Genomic DNA, 20,829 nt, shown 5'->3' with positions numbered 1-20,829 from the left:
GGGAATATGTCACTATGGTGGATAGCAGATTTACAAAAAAAAAAAAGTTCTGCATTTTTTATCTGTTTATTTGAAAAACCAGAAAAAAACAAAAGAATCTTTTTTCATGTTCTCACTCTTAAAGAAAAATTGATTATAAAATTATAATTCTGCTACCCGCGAGAGCCATAAGTCTACTCAATAACATATTAAAAATTCAAATCAATCGGTTCAGTACTTTTTGAGAAATTACCAACGCCAACTCGGAGAAAAGAGTTTCGAGAAAAACATGGTTAAAATTTCAAATGCCTGGGCGTCGTACTCCAAACCGGTCTCGTTTTAAAGGACTGTAACGTCTAAACTACAATGAATTTCAATATAAATATTTGCAAGTATACATATTTTTGAAAGTATAAACTAATATATTATAAAATATAAAAAATCGATTTTATCGAAATTCTAGACCAGAAAGGTGCCTTGACTTTTCTTCAGAAACAACTTCTTGATGAAGAGTAGCATTTGAAAGCAAGCTCTACGGCTCCAGTTTTATTCACTAAAAACTATTAGAGCGATATTTGTTCGCATTCGGAAATATGCCATAACTACTTTCTTATGAAAGTGTTACAATAAAAATAAGAAAGTGTTACAATACTTAAGGTTTATTTCGATAAATAAGTAGTGAAACTTTTGTCGCTAATTTCATTTCACTTCATTTGCGTTTACGAAAGGTCTATGCACATTTCACTCCGCACAAGTCAAGTCAGGACCAAACATTTTTCAGAACTCAACATTCGAAAGACCTCATTAAAGAGGCGAGAAATGACGAGAACTTCCTTGCCACATTGTAGCTAGTGGTGAAACGTGGTGCTCTTCAACATGAACATGAAACTAAGCTTCAAAGTGTTGAATAGAAGGCGCCAGACGAACCACCATCCAAAAAATCGCGTTTGGAAAAGCCAAAAATCAAGGTGATGTTCATTTTTTTTTACGATTCCAAGGGAATTATCCACAAAGAATTCGCGCCAGCGGGCCAAACCGTCAATGCAATTTTCTGTGTTGGTGTTTTGAAGAGTTTGTTCCATAGCATTCGTCGGATTCGCCCTGAATACCGCGAAGGAGGAAGCTGTCGCTTATTGCGTGATAATACACCATCTCATCGATCCATTCTTATGACTGATTTTTTGAATAGAAACCGCATTTTAATCATCAATCACTCACCGTATTCACCTGATACGGCTCCTTGTGACTTCTACCTATGCGGAAAAGTGCATTTGGCCATGAAAGGAAGACGTTTTGCGTCGGTAGAGGCCAGCCAAAAGGCGTGCATCGACATACTGAAGGACATTCCGGTTAATGACCTTAAACACTCTTTCGAAAAGCTTTTAGATCGCGCAAAACAGTGAGAGGACTTTTTTGAATAAATAAACTCGAAGTTATCAAAACAAAGCTCCTGTCGTTTCTATTTTAGCTCAGTCTTGTTTATTTTCATCTTGTCATCTTGTATTCTAGGCTTCTGAAAAAGGGCTTCTTTTCAACATTCGACTTCTTCTCTTCAAGCGTTCGTCTGATTTAATAAATATTAATGAAAATAGCAAAACTTCTTTTTGTTACATTTTTTAACTTTTATCTCCTGTCAGTTGACATTTAACCGTAAACACTCAAAACTGCTTACTTTACCTGGTGTTTATACCATGTAATTTAAGCTGCGCCTCCTCCGGAAAATTTTTGCCTGCATTGTAGTTATCTATATTGGAAATTCAAGTTCTTAAGGTGTCGCTGTTTGTGACTGATTAGCGATTTGGACCCGCGTTGTTTTAGCTACATTGGTTTGCATCTCTAAAGCCTTCCTAAAGGATAAGTTTGGAAAAATGTATATAGGCATGTTTGTGTGGTATTGATATATGCAGTAGATTCTGTTTTTATGCGTTTTTTTTATGCTGTTTCTTGCGGAACGTATGTACCGCATAAAAACAGAATCTACTGTATATGTATATGTGTATTTTACACACACACATTAAATGGCCAAAATAAGAATTTTTTCTGGATGCTGTCCTCTAAATTTGTGCCATGGTCAAAAATACAGACACCCTGTTTTTATTTGTTTGTTTAATATTTACACGCAGGCCAACGCCTTGAAAATCACCACATCATTTGCATAGGAAAAAGCGCACTTTTACAAAAGTTTTTATTAAATCTTTATGCACCGATATAATTCAATTTCCTTCTCTGATTTGTGTTTAGAAATGTAAAAAAAAAACCAAAAATTAAAAAAAAACACGACTCTGATATTTTTGTTTATTTTAATTTTTAGTTTTAACATTTTTTATTTTTAATATTCTTCAACTTTAATTTACAACATTATTTTTTAATTTCGGTGGGCTTTCACAGTTATTATAGAAACGTAACATTTTTTTACTTGAAATTTTCTTTTAATAAAGTATAGGTTGGGTATCAGTTATAGCAGCAATAAAAGAGGATATTAAACATGTTAATGTGAATCTGTAAACATTTTATGACAAGTTTGTAAATTCAATGGAAATTTCTATAGCGCTGGCGACACACGTAAATATTAAAAAAAAAAACAAGTAAAATACAGAATGCGCCATCCTTTATGTCAGTATGTAAACGCTGAATAACTTTGTCATTTACCAACCGATCGACTTCAACATACATGTTTTCGATGCGTCAATTCAGTACAATTTCAACCATCGATCGCTTTACACCAAAACAGCGCGCTGAAATAATGACGCTGTACATCGAAAATAGTCGTTCTATTGTTCTAACTCAACGCGCATATCGCAAAAAGTATCACCGCAAACAGGCACCATTTGACAATACTATTCGTCGTTCGGTATCGAACATTTTTTTGAGCACGGAACAGTAGGAGATCGTCAACATGCCGTTCATCAACAACCAAGACGTTCCAATGAACTTGTTGCAGTCGTGAGGGAGAGCGTTGCCCAGGAGCCAACAGTGTCGTATCGTCGTCGCGCTCAGCATTTTGGCGTGAGTGAAACCACAATGCGGCGCATTTTAAAGGATGATTTAAGGGGTTATATACCTTGTGCTGGACTAAAAAATTGAAAATTTGTTTATGAAATATTCTAAAAGGACATCATCTTAAAAATATAAATTCAAAAAATCATAAAGATCGGAGCACTAGAACGTAAGTTACAGACCGTGGAAGCGGAAAAATTATCCATAAATGAAGTACACGCAAAACTTTAGACGCGATTATCTCGAAGTCGTGTTTTATGAAAATTACCATTATTTATCAAAAACTATTTGACCGATTTGCATAAACTTTTTCTTAATTATTCGAAGTTACAACCTCGTGAATCTGAACGGTTCACTTTTTATAAATATTTGCACAGTTCGCTGGAATTATTTTTTTTTTAATTTTTCAACCCCTCAAAAATCGTTTTTTTGGTGCAAAGCGGGTAAATAAACCGTTCAGATTCACTAAAAAACATTTTTCTACAATAATCATTTAATTTTTTTGATTTCAGTTGAGCTGCTCATGGCAATTGACACAAAGAATATTGCCGACAGACCATTCACGTCGCTTGGAATACGGCCAAACTGTCGCTGGAATGGTTGACACTGAACCCAATTGTTGGAAGCAAATTTTAATGACTGACAAGGCACATTTTAACCTCTCTGGAAGCGTGAAGAAACAAAATGCGTGAGAAAGGCTGAGACGGTTACTGGTTTCAACAAGACGGTGCGCCACGCCACACTGCGAATGCAACAATTGAATTTCAGCAACGAAAATTCCCGGGACGTCTAGTGTCAAAAAGAGGCGACATCGACTGGCGCCCCCAGATCACCTGACTTCTTTTTGTGGGGTTATCTGAAAAGTAAGGTTTACGCCAACAAGCCGAGAAATGCAGAAAAAAGATCGATCGGTGCTTGTGATTGCTAATAAAGGTGGCCACTTGATTGATATTGTATTCAAAAAATAGTTTTAATAAATTGTAAATAACCAAACCAAATAAAAATACCACACTGACACAATTCAGTTGTTTTTTTTTGTTTCAAAGCTATTCAATGTTTTCATACCGACCTAAAAGATGGGCCGCCCTGTATTATATATATTTTCATATTTTTTACCCACAGAATAAATTAGGAGGCAGCGTACAAAAAACAATTTTTTTGGGTCATCATAATATATATACATACATACATTCGTGGCCACGCAAACCTTACCAGCAAGTTTCTTCATATAAATATGCATTTCTAGCTACAATTGAGTCGATATGAGATTTTATTTTCATCTGCCCAAGTGCATTTATTTTCCAACGACTTAAAAAATGTGCGCTTAATATAAGTAATTAACTCGTGATGAAAAGTTGATTATTTTTACTTAAGCAAAAAAGAACAGCGAAGTTGGATGCAGCCAGCATAGTCCGGGAACCAGGGGTCGATTTTGGGCCACGTTTTCATACCGTTAAATTCTTGACTATACTTGTGGTTTAGCTTTCATGAATAACAAAAGTGAACGTAAGCTGGCGCACCCGCTTTACAAGTTCGCCTGTTCAGCTGACGTTTTTTCCCCCCTCTACGGCGCAGCTGACTATTTTTTTATTCTACTAAATGTCCACAATACACAAAAAAAATTTCAGCCGGTATTAAATGAGTTGTTAAAATTTTTTGTCGACACGTTTCGCAGCATCCCACGCACGTACCCACCGCTACTGGACCAGCTGACGGTTGGTTTCGTCATCCATTGGATGGCGTCTGCCTTCAGTATTAAATTCAGTCGGCATGAAATGATGAGGTCAAAATAACCCCTGGCTCCCGGACTAACAGTAATAAATTTAATCTAAGGCCATCTTTCGGGATGACTCCGCACCATGTCATCGTGCTAAATCGGTAAGTTTTTATAATAGGACTATGAATAAGTTCGTTACGGTTTTACAACAGATGGCGTAACTTGATTATTATTCCATCGATCCACATTTCCAAACATTCATTGGAGAGCTACTGTCGTAAGGCACAAACGTCAGTATAAGTTTTTTATTTGAAGCGTAAACAACAATATTTTTACCACACTTGAAAATGTCGAATTTCGTGCCAAATAATGTGTTTTTGCGGGGAATTCTTCTTCATTATTTTAATATGAAGAAAAAAGCAGCCGAAAGTCATCGTATCTTGGTGGAAGTTTATGGTGAGCATGCTCTATCTGAGCGAACGTGCCAGAAGTGGTTTGCACGCTTTAAAAGTGGTGATTTTGGCTTGGAAGACGAAGAACGCGAGGGTGCGCCGCCAAAGTTCATGGATACCGAATTGGAGGAATTGCTCGATCAAGATCCGGCTCAAACGCAAGAAGAGGTTGCAAAAACTTTGGGAGTTGATCAATCAACCATTTCCAAACGTTTAAAAGCCATGGGAATGATCCGAAAGGTAGGCCATTGGGTGCCGTATGAATTGAAGCCAAGAGACGTTGAACGCCGTTTTATGGCATGCGAACAACTGCTTCAACGGCACAAAAGAAAGGGTTTTTTGCATCGAATTGTGACTGGCGATGAAAAGTGGGTCCATTACGACAATCCAAAACGTCGGGCAACGTATGGATACCCTGGCCATGCTTCAACATCGACGTCGGCGCAGAATATTCATGGCCTGAAGGTTATGCTGTGTATCTGGTGGGACCAGCTGGGTGTTGTGTATTATGAGCTACTGAAACCGAATGAAACGATTACGGGGGATGTCTACCGACGACAATTGATGCGTTTGAGCCGAGCACTGCGAGAAAAACGGCCGCAATACGCCGATAGACACGACAAAGTTATTTTGCAACATGACAATGCTCGGCCACATGTTGCACAAGTGGTCAAAACATACTTAGAAACGCTCAAATGGGATGTCCTACCCCACCCGCCGTATAGTCCAGACCTTGCGCCATCCGATTACTATCTCTTCCGATCGATGCAACATGGCCTGGCTGACCAGCACTTCCGTAATTACGATGAAGTCAAAAAATGGATCGATTCGTGGATTGCGGCAAAACCGACCGAATTTTTCACAAAGGGAATCCGTGAATTGCCAGAAAGATGGGAAAAAGTAGTAGTAAGCGATGGACAATATTTTGAATATTAAATTTGTAACCATTTTACGTCAATAAAGTTTCAAATTTCGAAAAAAACCCGCACGAACTTATTCATAGTCCTATTACGATATTTAATCAATTATATATATTCCCATGTTTATGATTAAGAAAAGTGTTTTCTGATTTCAGAATATCGCACATGGCGTGGGCGGTTGAGCATCTACATATGGCACACACGATGAAAAAGAAAGTGACTCAACACAGACCAAATTCTAAGGCAGAACTGATCAAAGTGTTTAACAAAGTATACAAACAGGAGATTTCGAACGAATTTCTTGAAAACCTCGTTGCTTCAATTCCTGCCCGGCTCCAAGCAGTTCTTCCCGTCAATGGCATATTAGAGCATTTACTAAAATATTCATCAATTTTTTATACATATCGAAAACAAACAGAAAAGTTTCTCAGATGTTGTTAAAATTTGAATCCATTGAATGCAGAAAAATTATCATCACTGTTAAAAATTAAAAATTTTTTGCTCAAAAAATGTTCATTTATGAAGCTTTATTTTCTATTTTGTAGATTGGGGTGCACTGCTTCCCCATAAAAGTGAGTTGGTAAGGTTTGCGTGACCACAAGTTTATTTTTATATGTACATACAAGGTGGCGCAAAATTAGTCATCCTCTTGGAATATTTAATATATTTATTATTTATTTACCTTCTATCTATGCATAGGTATTTTCTTTGTTGACCTTCACTGTTCTGCACGTATTCATGATGACCTAAATATCGAAAAATATACTAACAGAATGCCTTCAGCTGCATCTTCCGTTTTGTTCTTCCCTATTGACTTTGTTTACGACTCCCGGGATCAAACTCAAAATTTGCACGTCTCATATCCAGACTCATCTTCACTCTTACGCAGCTCGACATGTGCCAGATGCCACAAAAATTGGGTCGCAGTACGTTCCTTATACAGGGTGGCGCAAAATTAATCACACCATCGGGAAATTTATACGTTTTGCGCAAACAGACAAGCAATGGAGCGCGTAAAGGTCAAAATAGAGACTTTCAGCACTCAAAATCATTTGTTTTATGTTGTAAAAAAGTTATACAAAAACATTATTGGATGATTAATTTTGCGCCACCTTGTATAAGTATGGGCATATTAGCTTGTTTTCATTATAGCAGTGTTTAATTTCCGTTTAAAATTATTTCCGGCCTTTTGCTATGTGTGAATCCGAAACGAAATTAAATATTTTTTTTAATCTTTGTGATATATTTCAATAAGTTTATGATCTGAAAAAGTCAATTTTAATATATTTCATAATATATCATTATTTTGCTTAAAAATGTTTCAACAAAAAAAGACAGCACTGAATCCATCGCTTGCATTCTGCAAAGAAATTAGAAATTTAACCTGAAAATCCAAAACTGATTGATTTATAGTTTTTAATGTGTAAATATGTATGTATGTAGCCAAAGAAATTTCTCTCCGAGAGATGTGAAAATTCTGCAAAGAAATTAAAAATTTATTTATTTGTAACCTGAAATAGAAAAATATAGAATAGTAACTTTTGCCTCTCCCACATATGTGAAAATTCTGCAAATAAATATAGAGTTCATATTGTAATTGGCTGAAAAGAGAAAAAAGTTATTCATTAACGCTGGCTGAAATGGGAACGGGTTAAAATGCTGCGCTGAAAATCGAATTAGATTTTAATTAAGAAAAAAATAAAGGCGATTAGTCGATCAGCTATTTGTAGGTCTTTCCAAATTCGACCGACGCTGCCAATCCAATACAATCCAATCTAAACCGATCCAATTCCAACCAAACCAAATCAACTACGGCGATGATGACGACGATGACAACAACAACTCTGCAAATAGACTTAAATACTCCGCCGGGAGCAGAAATTGGTTGAGAACCAACACATTCACAAAATTACAATAAAACACATACAACACACACAAAAAAAAAACAAAAAAGGAGCAAAACTAGTAATAGTAGAAGTATAACTATGACGAAGAAAAAGTACTAAAATACAGATATACAGAGAATTGGCTGAAAATGGCCAACAATTGCCAAAGCTCCTGCTGCTGCTGTTGCTGCTGCTACTGCTACTACTGGCGCTGTTACCACCATTGATAAACGTGTCGTTGGACGACACCAACTTGCAGCGATATTAAGTCAATACACATACACACACACACTTACCTGCCTATATACATACATACATACGTAGCTGGAATTGAGTGGATGGGTGGTGTTGGCGCGTTTGAGCCTACAATGCCATTGGGGATTGAGGATTCTGGTACTCGAACACTACATAGACACAAAGCACTTACATACATACGCACATACATACATGCATACACACATACACACACACATACATACAGTCACTATAAATGGTTATGACGACGACGCTGACGATGGGGTAAAAAGGGAGTGAGGCGAAAATAAAATGAAATACTAAAGTGGCAGCACATTCGTTGTTGAACAAACTACACAGAGCAAAGGACTAAGCAGGTGGTCGAGGTGGCAGGGGATCACAGTTCATTTTAGCAAGCTGGCAAAGTAAGCAAGCAAGCCAACCAGCCAGCCAGCAAGCAGCTCCTCACCGCTCTGGCCAACTGCAATTTTGTGGCGTAGCGGTGCAAATGGATTTGAAAATTGGGTTAATTGATGCTTAGAGGCACTATATGGCTGAGTGAGACCAGGTTGTTGGTGTAGTGCAATAGCTTTGAGGTATCGTTGAGAGAAGTTGCTTGTGGGTGCTTGATGTTAGAAAGGAAATGGAATAAAATACGAGAGTGTGACAGGCGTTGTAAAAACAAAAAAAAAACAGCAAAAGAAAAAAAAACCAAACAGGTGTAAAATAACAAAAGTATCAAAAAAAAAAAAAATCAATGCGAAATGAAGAAACTAAAAGAAATGTAAAAGAACAAAAATCAAATGGAAATGAAAATGAAAATGCCAAGTGTCAGCGTCGCAACAACTATTTTTATATACGAAGTACGTAAAGGACATGACAAACAAACAGGGCGACAACCAACGACTGCCAGCAGCGCATGAACGAATTGCCTACTGAACTTTAACGAAGGTTGTAGGTGGCTGGAGTAGAGTGATGCGGTGTGGTGCGCTGCATAGTAAGTAAGTAGCTAGCCTACATTCTTGGCAGCTGACTGAGCAAATGAATGAGAGCTGAACAGGAAATTGTGGTACTCTGAACTAAAATGTTTAATCCGAGGGAATACGCAGTGCTCGGGCAACAATTGCAGTAAATTAAAGAAAAAGCTGGATGGGGAGAAATTTTTTCTGGAAGGAAGTAAGAAAAAGCTGAACAGTGTGAGTGTCAATATTTGCTATATCTAAACTACGATAAACAATTTCGAATGCAGTAGTGGAGTTAAATGCATTTTAGCAAATGTTCATATTGCTTGTATCTGTATGAAAAAAGCCTGAAAACTAAACAAAATTTTGGCTTAAGTCCGCACCTACGCCAGCAAAGTGCTGTGACCCTGTAAATTGCTTCCTCTTAGATCTCTTAAATAATCGCATGCTGAATTTACAAATCATTAGCAACTTCAGTAGTACTTCGTTAGTGGCTTCAGCAATGTTGATGGATTAATATTTATATGGAATAACTAAAAAGGTTTATGGAACACTATTACTGTCGCACTCGCTTTGTGTTGCATATTCTGTAATGCCAGGGAGCGATTTTACCTCAAGTGATACAAGTATTTTGGACATTGCCGTTGATTCTTCTAAAATTTGGCTTGAGTGTAGGCTGAAAATTCTTAATAGTATTCAGAGTTATTTAATGATGAAAAATTTGGTGAAATATCTTCGGTTCATTTTACGATTTACAAACAAAAAAAACAAATTTTTAAATTTCTCATACTTTTTAAAAAGATTTTTTTTTAGTGAAAAAATTTGGAATAGAATGTTTTAAAGTAAACTTTAAGATTAAAAAAAAACAAAAGATTTTATTTGGCAAAAAAATTTGAAATAGAAATTTTTAAAGTAAATTTAAAAAAAAAAAATTAAAATTCTTTAGGTTCATTTATCCTTTCTAAAAAACTTTTTCTTGCCAAAAAAATTGTAATATGAATTTTTAAGGTGAAATATCCTGCCTTCATTTTAAGACAAAAAGAATAATTTTTTAGATTAATTTATCCTTTTTAAAAAGTATTTTTTTTAACGAAAAAATTTGGTATAGAATTTTTTAAAGTAAAATATACTGGGTTTATTTTAAGATTTAAAAAAAAAAATAGTTTTTTAGGTTAATTTATCTTTTTTAAAAAGAATTTTTTTTGGCGAAAAATGTTGGAATAGAACTTTTCAAGGTGAAATATCTGAGGATTAAAAACAAAATATTTTTTTTTTAATTTTTTAGGGAAATTTATGCTTTTTAAAAAGAATTTAATGGCGAAAAAATGTGGTATATAGTAGAATTTTTTAAGGTAAAATATATTCGGCTTCATTTTAAAATTAAAAAAAAAAAACAAATTATTGGCGAAAAAATATTTCTTGTTCAAAATTTGTAGGGAATTTTTTTTGTCATTTTCCAATTTTGTCATTTATTAATAGCTAAGCCCATGCTTAGTAATTCGTTCAAGTTTCATAATGGGATCACAAAAACTTTTCGAATTTTATTCAAGTACGTAGAGTCAATTAGTGAAAAATACCAAGAGTCTGCTTACTACTCGTACTGCTCGAAGGGACGCTTCCATCGATTTGCAAACGGACATAATATACGAATATGCGAGTATGCACGAAGGCCCTTCGTTGAAGCAGTATTTTGCACTCATTTGCTGTACGTATTTGAATATGTTACTCGAAAAGTTATAGGGTATATGAAACTTGCAAGGAGTACTGAGCACACAGCCCGCGAAAAAATGTAGTAACGGGTGATATTTTAGCTATTATTTTTTTAAACAGTTGGTTTAAACAGCTGACGCACGTTTCGTGTTTTGTTTCACTGTCAAACATCTTCAGTTTGGTCTATAATTTAAGCATGAATCGTCTTACAAACGAACAACGCTTGCAAATCATTGAATTTTATTATAAAAATGCGTGTTCTGTTAGGAAAGTTTAAAGTCGAAAAATTGTGTTCAGCGACGAAGTTCATTTTTGGATCAATGGGTACGTAAATAAGCAGAGTTGTCGATTTTGGAGAGAAGATCAGCCAGAAGAATTGCAAGAGTTCCCAATGTATCCAGAAAAGGTCACAGTTTAGTGCGGTTTATGGGCTGGAGGTATCAGTGGGCCGTACTTCTTCAAAGATGCTGCGAATCGTAACGTAACTGTGAATGGTGAGCGCTACCGTGATCTGATATCCAACTTTTTTTGCCCGAAATGCAAGAGCTGGACTTGCATGACATGTGGTTTCAGCAAGACGGTGCCACGTGCCACACAGCACGCGTAACAATGGACTTGTTGAGAGGCGAGTTCGGTGAACATTTTATTTCACGTTCGGAAACTGCCAATTGGCCACCCAGATCGTGCGATATAACGCCTTTAGATTATTTTTTGTGGGGTTATATTAAAGTTCATGTCTATTCAGACAAGCCTGCTTCAATTAACGCATTGGAAGACAACATTAAAGCATTTATATGTGAGATACCGGCCGAAACATTGGAAAGAGTATGCCAAAATTGGACTAAGCGGATTGACCTTTTGAAGCGCAGTCGCGGTCAACATTTGCATGCAAATTTCAAGCATTTTTCTGAATTTTACGTGTGTTTTTTTTTTGAAAAACTTTCCTATAGCTCTTAAAAAATCACCCTTTATATCTAAAAAAACAAAGAAAAAAAAACTAATATACATTAATATGGAGATGCTATTTTACATTAAAAAGTCTATACCAGATTTTTCGACATTTCTTATTATATTCAAACTTAAAGATAAACCAATAATGTCAAAAATACTTGGATAACTTGACATGGAATCGCTATATTTATCGCGGTCCTGCCTAAAGAGCCTAGCTCCCCATTATCACTGCTTGAGACTTTACCTTACAGGTAGAATGTGTTTCAGTCGAATAGATGAAACCGAATTTTTCTGAAAGTCTAAGTTGTATATAGAAAACTAATTTCTCACTGTTTTTAATTTGGCCAGACTTTCGACTTTGGACGTGAATTTACTGTAATTCTATTACACCTAACAACTGGAGCTTCCACGTAATTTCTTAAAATTTAAATTTCTATCGATTATAACCTTTTAAAAAGGATCTTCAAACAGATTGAAAGTTTTAAAAAAGGTGTCCAATTGAGGGATGATGGTTTTTGCACCAAAGCGCACCCCATATTTTGTGAACAAAAATGCAGATTCAGATTTCTTTTACCTGAAATTTTCAGCAGACCTTTTGATGGTAAAAATACAAGGTGGTGCAAAATTAATCACCCTATTAGAAGACTCTAAATTTTTACAAAGGGCGTTGTGCGTCAATCATACGTCATACAAACAGACAAGCAATGGAGCGCGTAAAAGTTAAAAATAGAGATTTTCAACACTGAAAATAATATTTTTTATTTATTAAAAAAGTTATTCAAAGGAAAAAAAATTGTATAATTAAGTTTTGGTAGCGCAAGATTGTAGTAGTTTTAGTAGTTAAATTGGTTTTAGTGTTTTTTTTTTGTATACTGCCGCGACCAGAAAATTTATATTGATTTTTTTTTCTGTCAGATTGGGAAAAGTTTTTACATACAACCCAAACTTTCAGATTACTTTGATTTCATCAATCCCACAGCCGACTGGCGAAAAGTGTTCGAATTATTGAATTAATAAAAGTACACTGCATTTTTAACATTCAGCTCCAAGCTTTGCCGGCAGTCATGGAGAAAAATTTTCAGAACGTCCAGCCCTTAAAAAATTGTAGGCAAACCTAAGCCGCTAATGTCTATTTCTATTACTCAGAAATGCTGTTAAACTTTTTTTTCAATGGACGTTAACACAATTACTAAGCTGTAGAAATTCAATTCATTCTTACAAGCAGGCAACAGCAGCAGAAGTTTTGGCAAAAATCTTGAATTAAAGAAAGCATCATTTTGCTGCAAATTTCATATAACAAATACTTTTAAATAATATAATGCCCTCTCGAATACCCACCAGGACTACCCAAATCCGTGATATTCGCATTTGTGGTATCCACGCCCACCGCAAGGCCGCTGACAGCGGGTGCTAGTCGCAATAGCAATAGAACGCATAGCGACAAGCTGAGTGCGCCACAAGCTCTAAAAAGGGTGGCCAATGCCGCAGAGACGAGTGCCCATCGTAATGTTGGCGTGGACGACGATGACGACGACGACGACGATAAAGCAGACCACCAAGTGATAGGCGACGCAGAGCCACGGCGCCATTGACTATGCAATTGCGCGCTTTCGCCGCGTGCTGGAGTGGGCGCACTTACACTGGGCGGTCCTGCTACCAATGCTGTGCTTGCGGTTGTGGGCAAAAATGTGGTAATAGAACTTTCACTCCCGCTGTTGTTGCAGTTGTTGGTGTTGTTGCCCAAGTTGTGTGTGCTTGCGCAGCTGCTATCGTCTAGCGGTTTCGCGCGCCGATATTTCTTATAACTGCTGCTGCGTTGCTTTGGCGTCAACACGGAGGTTGCCGATACATGCGCCGCGGCAATGGTGGTGGCCACTGCGCTCAGCAAACTCTGGTCGACGCCGCTGAGTACGTTACCGTTGTGTTTGCTTCTGCAATAGTTTTTGCTTTTGTAGCTGCTGCCGCTGCTGCTGCTAGTGTGGAACATCATTTTCCATTGGATTTATGTTGCTCAAGTGGTGAAACAACAACAAGAACGCTGATGTTGTTGTTGTACTGTTGTTGTTGTGGTTGCTGAACTGCGCGTATTGCTTTCTATGCTCAAAGTTTCCGTAGTTTGTGTTAGATAGCTCCGGCTGTGGTTGCTGTTGTTGTTGTGCTGTTGAGTAAAATGTTGATAGCATGTCATCGTTCAGTACGCGAGAGCACAATTAAAATTAATTTAATTTTTGTGTTTTTGTTTCTGTTTTTTTTTGTTTACAAACTAACTTGCATATTTTCACTTTTTTATTACATTTATTTACGCTTGTTGTTGTAGTGTTGGCAGCAAAGTTTCCAAACACCGAACCGGGCGCGCGCCTCTGTGGTGCGCTGCTGTAACAGCGGGTGGTATGACCGAGGCTAACGTTCAACAATACTTGTATTGTTAAGTCTGCGGGTGGGCGTATGGGCGTGGCAGTTTTGGCTTTTTTTTTGTGGATTTGTTTTTTGTGTTTTTTTGTTAGGTTTGTACGTTCACTCGTTAGCTTCGGCTTGTTAGGCGCTTCAAGTGCGTCGGCGGCTTTATTTATTTACACTCACAATTATTGTAGGCCGCTTCCCATACTTTGCTTGCCACAATACAGCTGCGCCTCATCAATACAATACCACACACTTTTAACCGTTGCAATGTGCACTTCTCTGCAGACGCATGCACCCCTCGTAAAACTGTCAATTCACCACTGCGCTGATGTTGATGTGCGCGATTTGTATCTTTCATTCACTTTTCAGTTGTCAGTAGACAGTTTATATAGAAATTTATTGTATGTTTACAAATTCACTCAGCTCGCCTTGGGTTCAGTCTGTGCACCGGGTTGTGAGCGTTGCAAATATACACATGTATATATGTATATATGTATGTGTGCATATATGAATGTCTTCAATACGTGACAAACTCACTGCTTGACTGCCTGCCTGCCTGTGCGATGCACTGCGCAAGCGTTTGTGTTGCACTAAAAGCCCGATTGATTGTCTGCCGCGCACGGCTCCCACTTGCATTGATTGACTGCCTTACTGACAAACTGGCTGACTGTCTCGTCGCACAACACCACAGTGCTGTCTTCTTGCGCTGTGCCGTCTGCGTCAATGTGACACTGCCGCCGCGTGACTGTCTATCGTGACAGGCGTACCGCCGCGCCGCGCCGCGTCTTCGTTACAGTTGTCAATAATGGCGAGCGAGCGTAGCAAATATTACTCCGCGCTACAAATGTTAAACAAATCGTCGTTTATTAACGTATTTGCAGGGGGGAGGAATTTATCACTCAGCACATTTCGTTTTTCTTTTTACTTTTTTTATTATTTTATTGTTTATTTCTACTATTTTTATGTTTTAGTTTAGTTTCAATTTCTCAAGCGTATTGCGACTACTTCATACCTTACTTTATGCACTTTTGACTTCTTCATTTATATTTTTGCTTATTTTTCTTTTTGTATCAGTTTACTTTCAATTTCTATTTCTTCTATTTTGTTTACGCAAGCCCTTATTTCTGGTTGCATTTATTTTCACTCTACATTTGCCCGCTGCCTCTTTTCCATTTTTATGATACTTTTTATGACTCAATATTTCTCAACTCCTTCTTGCCGCACTCAGCTCAATTGCACTGCTCTCATAAGCGTATTTACAGTTGTAGACATTTGTCTGTTTGCATTTGGCCATACATATAAACAAATATGTACGTATGCATGCATGTGTAGGTGAGTTTGGCTTTTCTTTGGCTGTTACACACACAAGCGCATACAAAGAAAGATGCATACAATCACAGAAAAAAAAAAAAAAAATTCAACAAATTTGCCTACTCGTATCGATTCGATTTGTTAGCCTCGTTTCGTTCTTCATCTCCAGCTCCAGCTACTTGCTGCACACTTTTTATTTCACTTTTATTTTCAACTTCATTTTTATTTTCATTTTTATTTGTATTTGTTTTTGTTGTTACTTGTAGCACGTTGATAAAAATTTCTTTTGAAATTTATTCACGCTGATAAAACGACACTCTCTGCTTGTGCGCTGCCTTCCGGCTCACTTCTACTTCACGTTTGTTTGCATGCAGCAATGCACACACACACACACACACAAACAAAACGACTGCACAAGTATGCTGTATGCTGTTGGCCAACCAAAGTCACTTCAGTCGAGTCAGTTGCATGTCGGCTTGTCACTGCCAACAACAAAATACGGGGCAAATATGTACTCGTACAACATTCCAAAGCGCGGCCGGCGTAGCAAAACTGCCGTGTGCGTAAGCGTCGTCGGAGTGCAGTGTGCAAGCAAGCAGTAAACTGAATGTATACTTTCCTACTGTAGTTGCTTTTTCTTTCGTTATTTACCTTCTCGTTATGGTTGTTGTTGTTGCTGGTAATAGTGGTCGTGGTGCTCTTATTGCTTGCTCTGCCGTAACTGTAACATACACAGAAAAAGAGGAGAAGAGAAAAAATTTTATTAATGATTTATTTGCGCTGGCATTGATATATGCTAATGCTATTTGCCCCACAAAAATAAAAATACAAATAAAAAAACAACACTACACATACACACACCCTTTTCCCAAGACGCAAATACCCACAAAGGTGCGCAGCTGCAAACAGGAAAAACCTTCAAACATGCAGCTCCTCATATACAATCAGCCGCACTCATGCGACCACAAATAAGCAAACAAACATACAGGGGCGGCCATAGAAATGTGGTGCGTTAATTAATTTTTTATTTATTTAAAAAATATTCTCTATTGTAATTAATAAACTTATAAAAAAACGCATCAAAACATATTAAAAACTGTATGAGCTATCATGCAGATCGTGCCGGAAAAAGTAGTTTCGAAAAGAACGAGTTTAAACTTTCAAGTGCATTTTGCTCGAGGCGATCGGGCAGTTATATTTTTTACCATAACTTTGTACCTATGGGGAATTTTTACAGTCGACTTCCACAGAAATATACATAAAACTATAAAGAATAAAACAAAATAGATTTCTTGAAAATTCTGGACGTATGTAACCCCTTAACAAACTTATATACTTTGTAATATAAAATAAATAAATAATTGGCCGTAAACTTCTGTTAGGTGTTTGGCCGAGCTTCTCATCATATTTGTCGAATGTGGCTTGATGTATGACCGGGAAAGGTATGCCTATCGTAAAAGGCGACTAAACTCCAAACAAGGGGTTGCCAGTGCCGAGGTTTTAGGGTAGTAGTCTGCGTATATGAAATCTGACCGAGGACTTAATCTCGGTACTACGGGGAGCAGGACTCCGAGTGCTCCTTCTCGTACCTGTTCTTGATTTTTGATGTTGTTTTAATTCTGTCTAAATTATTTAAAATTTGATGAAACTTTGTTGATTTTTTTTTTTAATTCTGATTAAAAAGTTTGAAATTTGATAAAAATTTGTTGATTTTGTTTTTAATACTGACTAAAAAGTTTGAAATTTAATGAAAATTTGTTGATATATTTTTTTTGAATCCTGGGTAAAAATTTTGAAATTTGATTTTTTTGATTTTTTCCTTTAATTCTGACTTAAAAGTTAGAAAAATTATGAAAATTTGTTGATTTTTTTTAATTCTGTCTACAAAAGTTGAAATTTGATGAAAATTTGTTGATTTTTTGTTTTCAATTCTGAAATGAAATCTGATGACACTTTGTAATTTTTTTTTTTTGAATTCTGACTACAAAGTTTGAAATTTGATGAAAATTTGTTGATTTTTTTTATTTCCGACTAAAAAGTTTGAAATTTGATGAAAATTTCTTGATTTTTTTTTAATTCCGACTAAAAAATTTAAAATTTGATGAAAGTTATGGTTTTTTTTTTGAGTTCTGAGTAAAAAGTTTGAAATTTTGATGCACTTTTTTTGGATTTTGTTTTTCAATTCTGATTAAGAAGTTTGAAATTTGATGAAAATTGAATTTTTTTAATTTTTTAAAATTCTGATTTAAAAGTCTGAAATATCATAAAAATTGTTTGGGTTTTTTTTTCTAATTCAGACAAAACAGTTTGAAATTTGATGAAATTTGTTGATTTTCTTTTTTTAATTCTGAAATTTGATAAAAAAATTGGATTTTTTTTTAATTCTGAAATATGATGAAAATTTGTTAATTTTTGTTTTTGAATTCCGACTAAAAAGTTTGAAATTTGATGAAAATTTGTTGATTGTTTTTTAATTCTAACTAAAAAGTTTGAAATTTGGAAACACTTTTATAGTGTTTTTTTAATTTTTTAAAAAGTTCAAAGTTTAATCAAAATTTGTTGATTTTTTTAACTCTGACTAAAAAGTTTGAAATTTGATGAACATTTCTTAATTTTTTTTTATTTTGCACAAAGCTTTAAACTTTGAGTTATATGGTTTTCGTTGTAGTATGAACTATATTTTTTATAAAAACTAAAAAAATATTTACAAAAAAAAAAATGTATTCAAAATAAATAAACAGTCGAAACTTTGCAATATGTCGCGCTGCTATAATTGTGAACTCAGACGTATGCGTGCTTTTGTACTCGCATATCCTTGGGAATGCGCCAACGCAACAGTGCGGCGGTAGGTAAGATATAAATTTATCCATTTACGTCAATACAGCACAAATGTACTTATCCACATACACTCGTTTGACAGTAAATTATTGAATTATGTTATCAACAGCCCATGCATCCGCACAAACATTCATATTTACATATTACAAGTACATTTATAAGGATCTACACACACATGCATATCCATCATATATATTATAAAAATTCTTAACGCACGTTCATTAACTAAATACGGCGCTGCTATTTGTTTAAGTGTCTGTATGTGTGTGAAATAATAAATAATCTCCATCGATAAGCCGTGGAAATGCATAAATAAACGTGTTTTCCCTTTAACTTTAAAGCAAAGAAAGTGGTAATGCCCGCAATGATATCTGCCTACAAATACACCTAAACATATAAAAATACAATGAAAAATGAAAAAGAAGACCTACCCCTTCTTGCTGGGAAAGTACAACAAATGACAAATAAAGTCAAATATTTTTTTAAGCGCATGAGTAATGCATCGAAATGTGTGACAGTTCCTTAACAGTTTTCAAATATTTATTTGTGGAGATAAACGTTGAACCGTTTTTCAAGCTAAGTGTTAAAGACTTCATGATACGCGATGGTATCAGCAAAGGTGAGTAAACGTTTTGTGTAGTTTGGTGAAGCAAATGAAGGCAGCTAACTCAAGAGCAGCTTGTTTTAAAAACTAATTGTTCTAAATATTCACTTTCTCTTAAACTGGTGGTTCTGAAAGCGAAATAAAACCGGTTTCATTGCAATATTTTGAAATCTAAATTTACGATCTTCAAAGTTTGGCGGCATATGCTAGGGGGGGAAATATAGTCACAAAATCCGTTTAGCTTATCGTGCCCGTCATCATTTTTCATTTAGTGTCTAGCTAAGGGCTACCTGTAATTAATCAGATCATCCTAGGCTTATATACTATATACATTTGCCATATATATAATTGGCGCGTACACCCTTTTTGGGTGTTTGGCCGAGCTCCTCCTCCTATTTGTGGTGTGCGTCTTGATTTTGTTCCACAAATGGAGGGACCTACAGTTTCAAGCCGACTCCGAACGGCACATATTTCTATGATGAGCTTTTTCGTGGCAGAAATACACCCGAGGTTTTGCCATTGCCTGCCGAGGGGCGACCGCTATTAGAAAAAGGTGTGTCTTAATTTTGGTGTTTCACCGAGATTCGAACCAAGGTTCTCTTTGTGAATTCCGAATGGTAGTCACGCACCAACCCATTCGACTACGGCGGCTGCCATGTTGAGTACTTAATGAAATATTTTAAGCGCTTGAAATAAGTTTTGAAGATCATATTTTGCGTTGCTTTGATTATAAGGTATTTTAAATGAAAAAAGTGCTTTGCACCTTTCAGTTAAAGTTAAACGGACACATAATTTGTAAAACTCAATTAAATATTTTCACTCTAAAAAAATTTGTTTTTCAAAATTGTAATCGTTATAAATCTTACTGCCGCCCCCAGCGCGTTTTTGCATGCTGGTATTTTTGTTTAACGCATTTTACCGTTATATCGAGGGCGATTCTACCTGCTATTACCCCTCCTGCTTCGTCAGATATGGTCCTGCAGCCTATAATAATTCTAACATTGCATAATCTGTACACAACTCCGGTTCTGGCCTCACTTGCAGTGCTTTTATCAGCACGGCGTTAGGGTGAAGGCTTTAAAAACTGTTTCGTAAATAAGATCAATTACTAGTTTAAATGCATTGCATCAGCGGTGGATAAATTTCAGGGTGATGAAATAGATTTAGAAATAGTCTCTACTACACCTTTGAATTTTATTTTTGGTTTTTGAAAAATTCGCGTTTTTGAACTGAAACAAAATCATTTTTCTTTTCGTGTGTTGTTTCTTGGAAGGTGAAATGTAAATCTAGACTAGCCACTAATACCACGGAAGTCATGGAAATCTTGAAGAGCTTCACATGTATAGGATATTGTATTGCAAATGGTTGAAGCATTTTTTTTTTACTAAAATTTTATTGAATTTCAGATTATGCCAAAAACTGGTGTGCCAATGAGCATGAAAATCGCATTCCACATTCATTTACGACAATTGTAATTATTTTATTTTTTACCCATCTCTCACCTTTTTTTTAGAACATAAAACCACTGCCTTCAAGCACCACAGCACTACTACTTACATGTACTTATACGCACTCGTACTACTCGATTACTAATTTGCCTGCCGTTTCGTATTTCTTTGAACATTTTTATTCAGCTCATTTTCACACACTTATTAGCCATTAAATGTGCATTAAATGCATGGAGTGCGTGGGCCAGCAATACTACGACCTCCACAATGCCAGACTAACAGCCATACACGCAATTTTATACAAATATATGTGCATACATTTACTCGCTCCCATGCATGAGTGTGGACAGGCAGAGAGGATGGCCTAGAAGAAGGACCAGCCGCAGCAGCACCAGCGGTAGAAGCAACAAAAGCATCCAT

At 36.1% G+C, this 20,829-nt stretch overlaps 1 protein-coding gene across 4 annotated transcripts in view; it reads right to left on the bottom strand.

Moving 5' to 3' along the window:
• Window positions 1-11,925: 11,925 nt before the first annotated feature.
• LOC128865138 (vitellogenin-like) overlaps window positions 11,926-20,829 on the bottom strand; it is a 172,053-nt gene continuing 163,149 nt past the window's right edge. For 2 of the 4 annotated variants that reach the window (XM_054105157.1, XM_054105158.1), the window contains exon 3: window positions 11,926-16,240. In XM_054105157.1, the coding sequence (XP_053961132.1) occupies window positions 13,115-13,798 (684 nt within the window). In that variant the 5' untranslated portion in view covers window positions 13,799-16,240 and the 3' untranslated portion in view covers window positions 11,926-13,114. The remainder of the gene's footprint in view (window positions 16,241-20,829) is intronic. The other 2 variants (XM_054105155.1, XM_054105154.1) reach the window with 2 other exon arrangements.

The sequence above is a fragment of the Anastrepha ludens genome, chromosome 5, assembly GCF_028408465.1.
Source record: "Anastrepha ludens isolate Willacy chromosome 5, idAnaLude1.1, whole genome shotgun sequence".
In the NCBI taxonomy this organism is placed as follows: domain Eukaryota; kingdom Metazoa; phylum Arthropoda; class Insecta; order Diptera; family Tephritidae; genus Anastrepha; species Anastrepha ludens.
The sequence above is the reverse complement of the archived record's forward strand: the minus strand, read 5'-3'. Positions and strand labels throughout refer to the sequence as shown.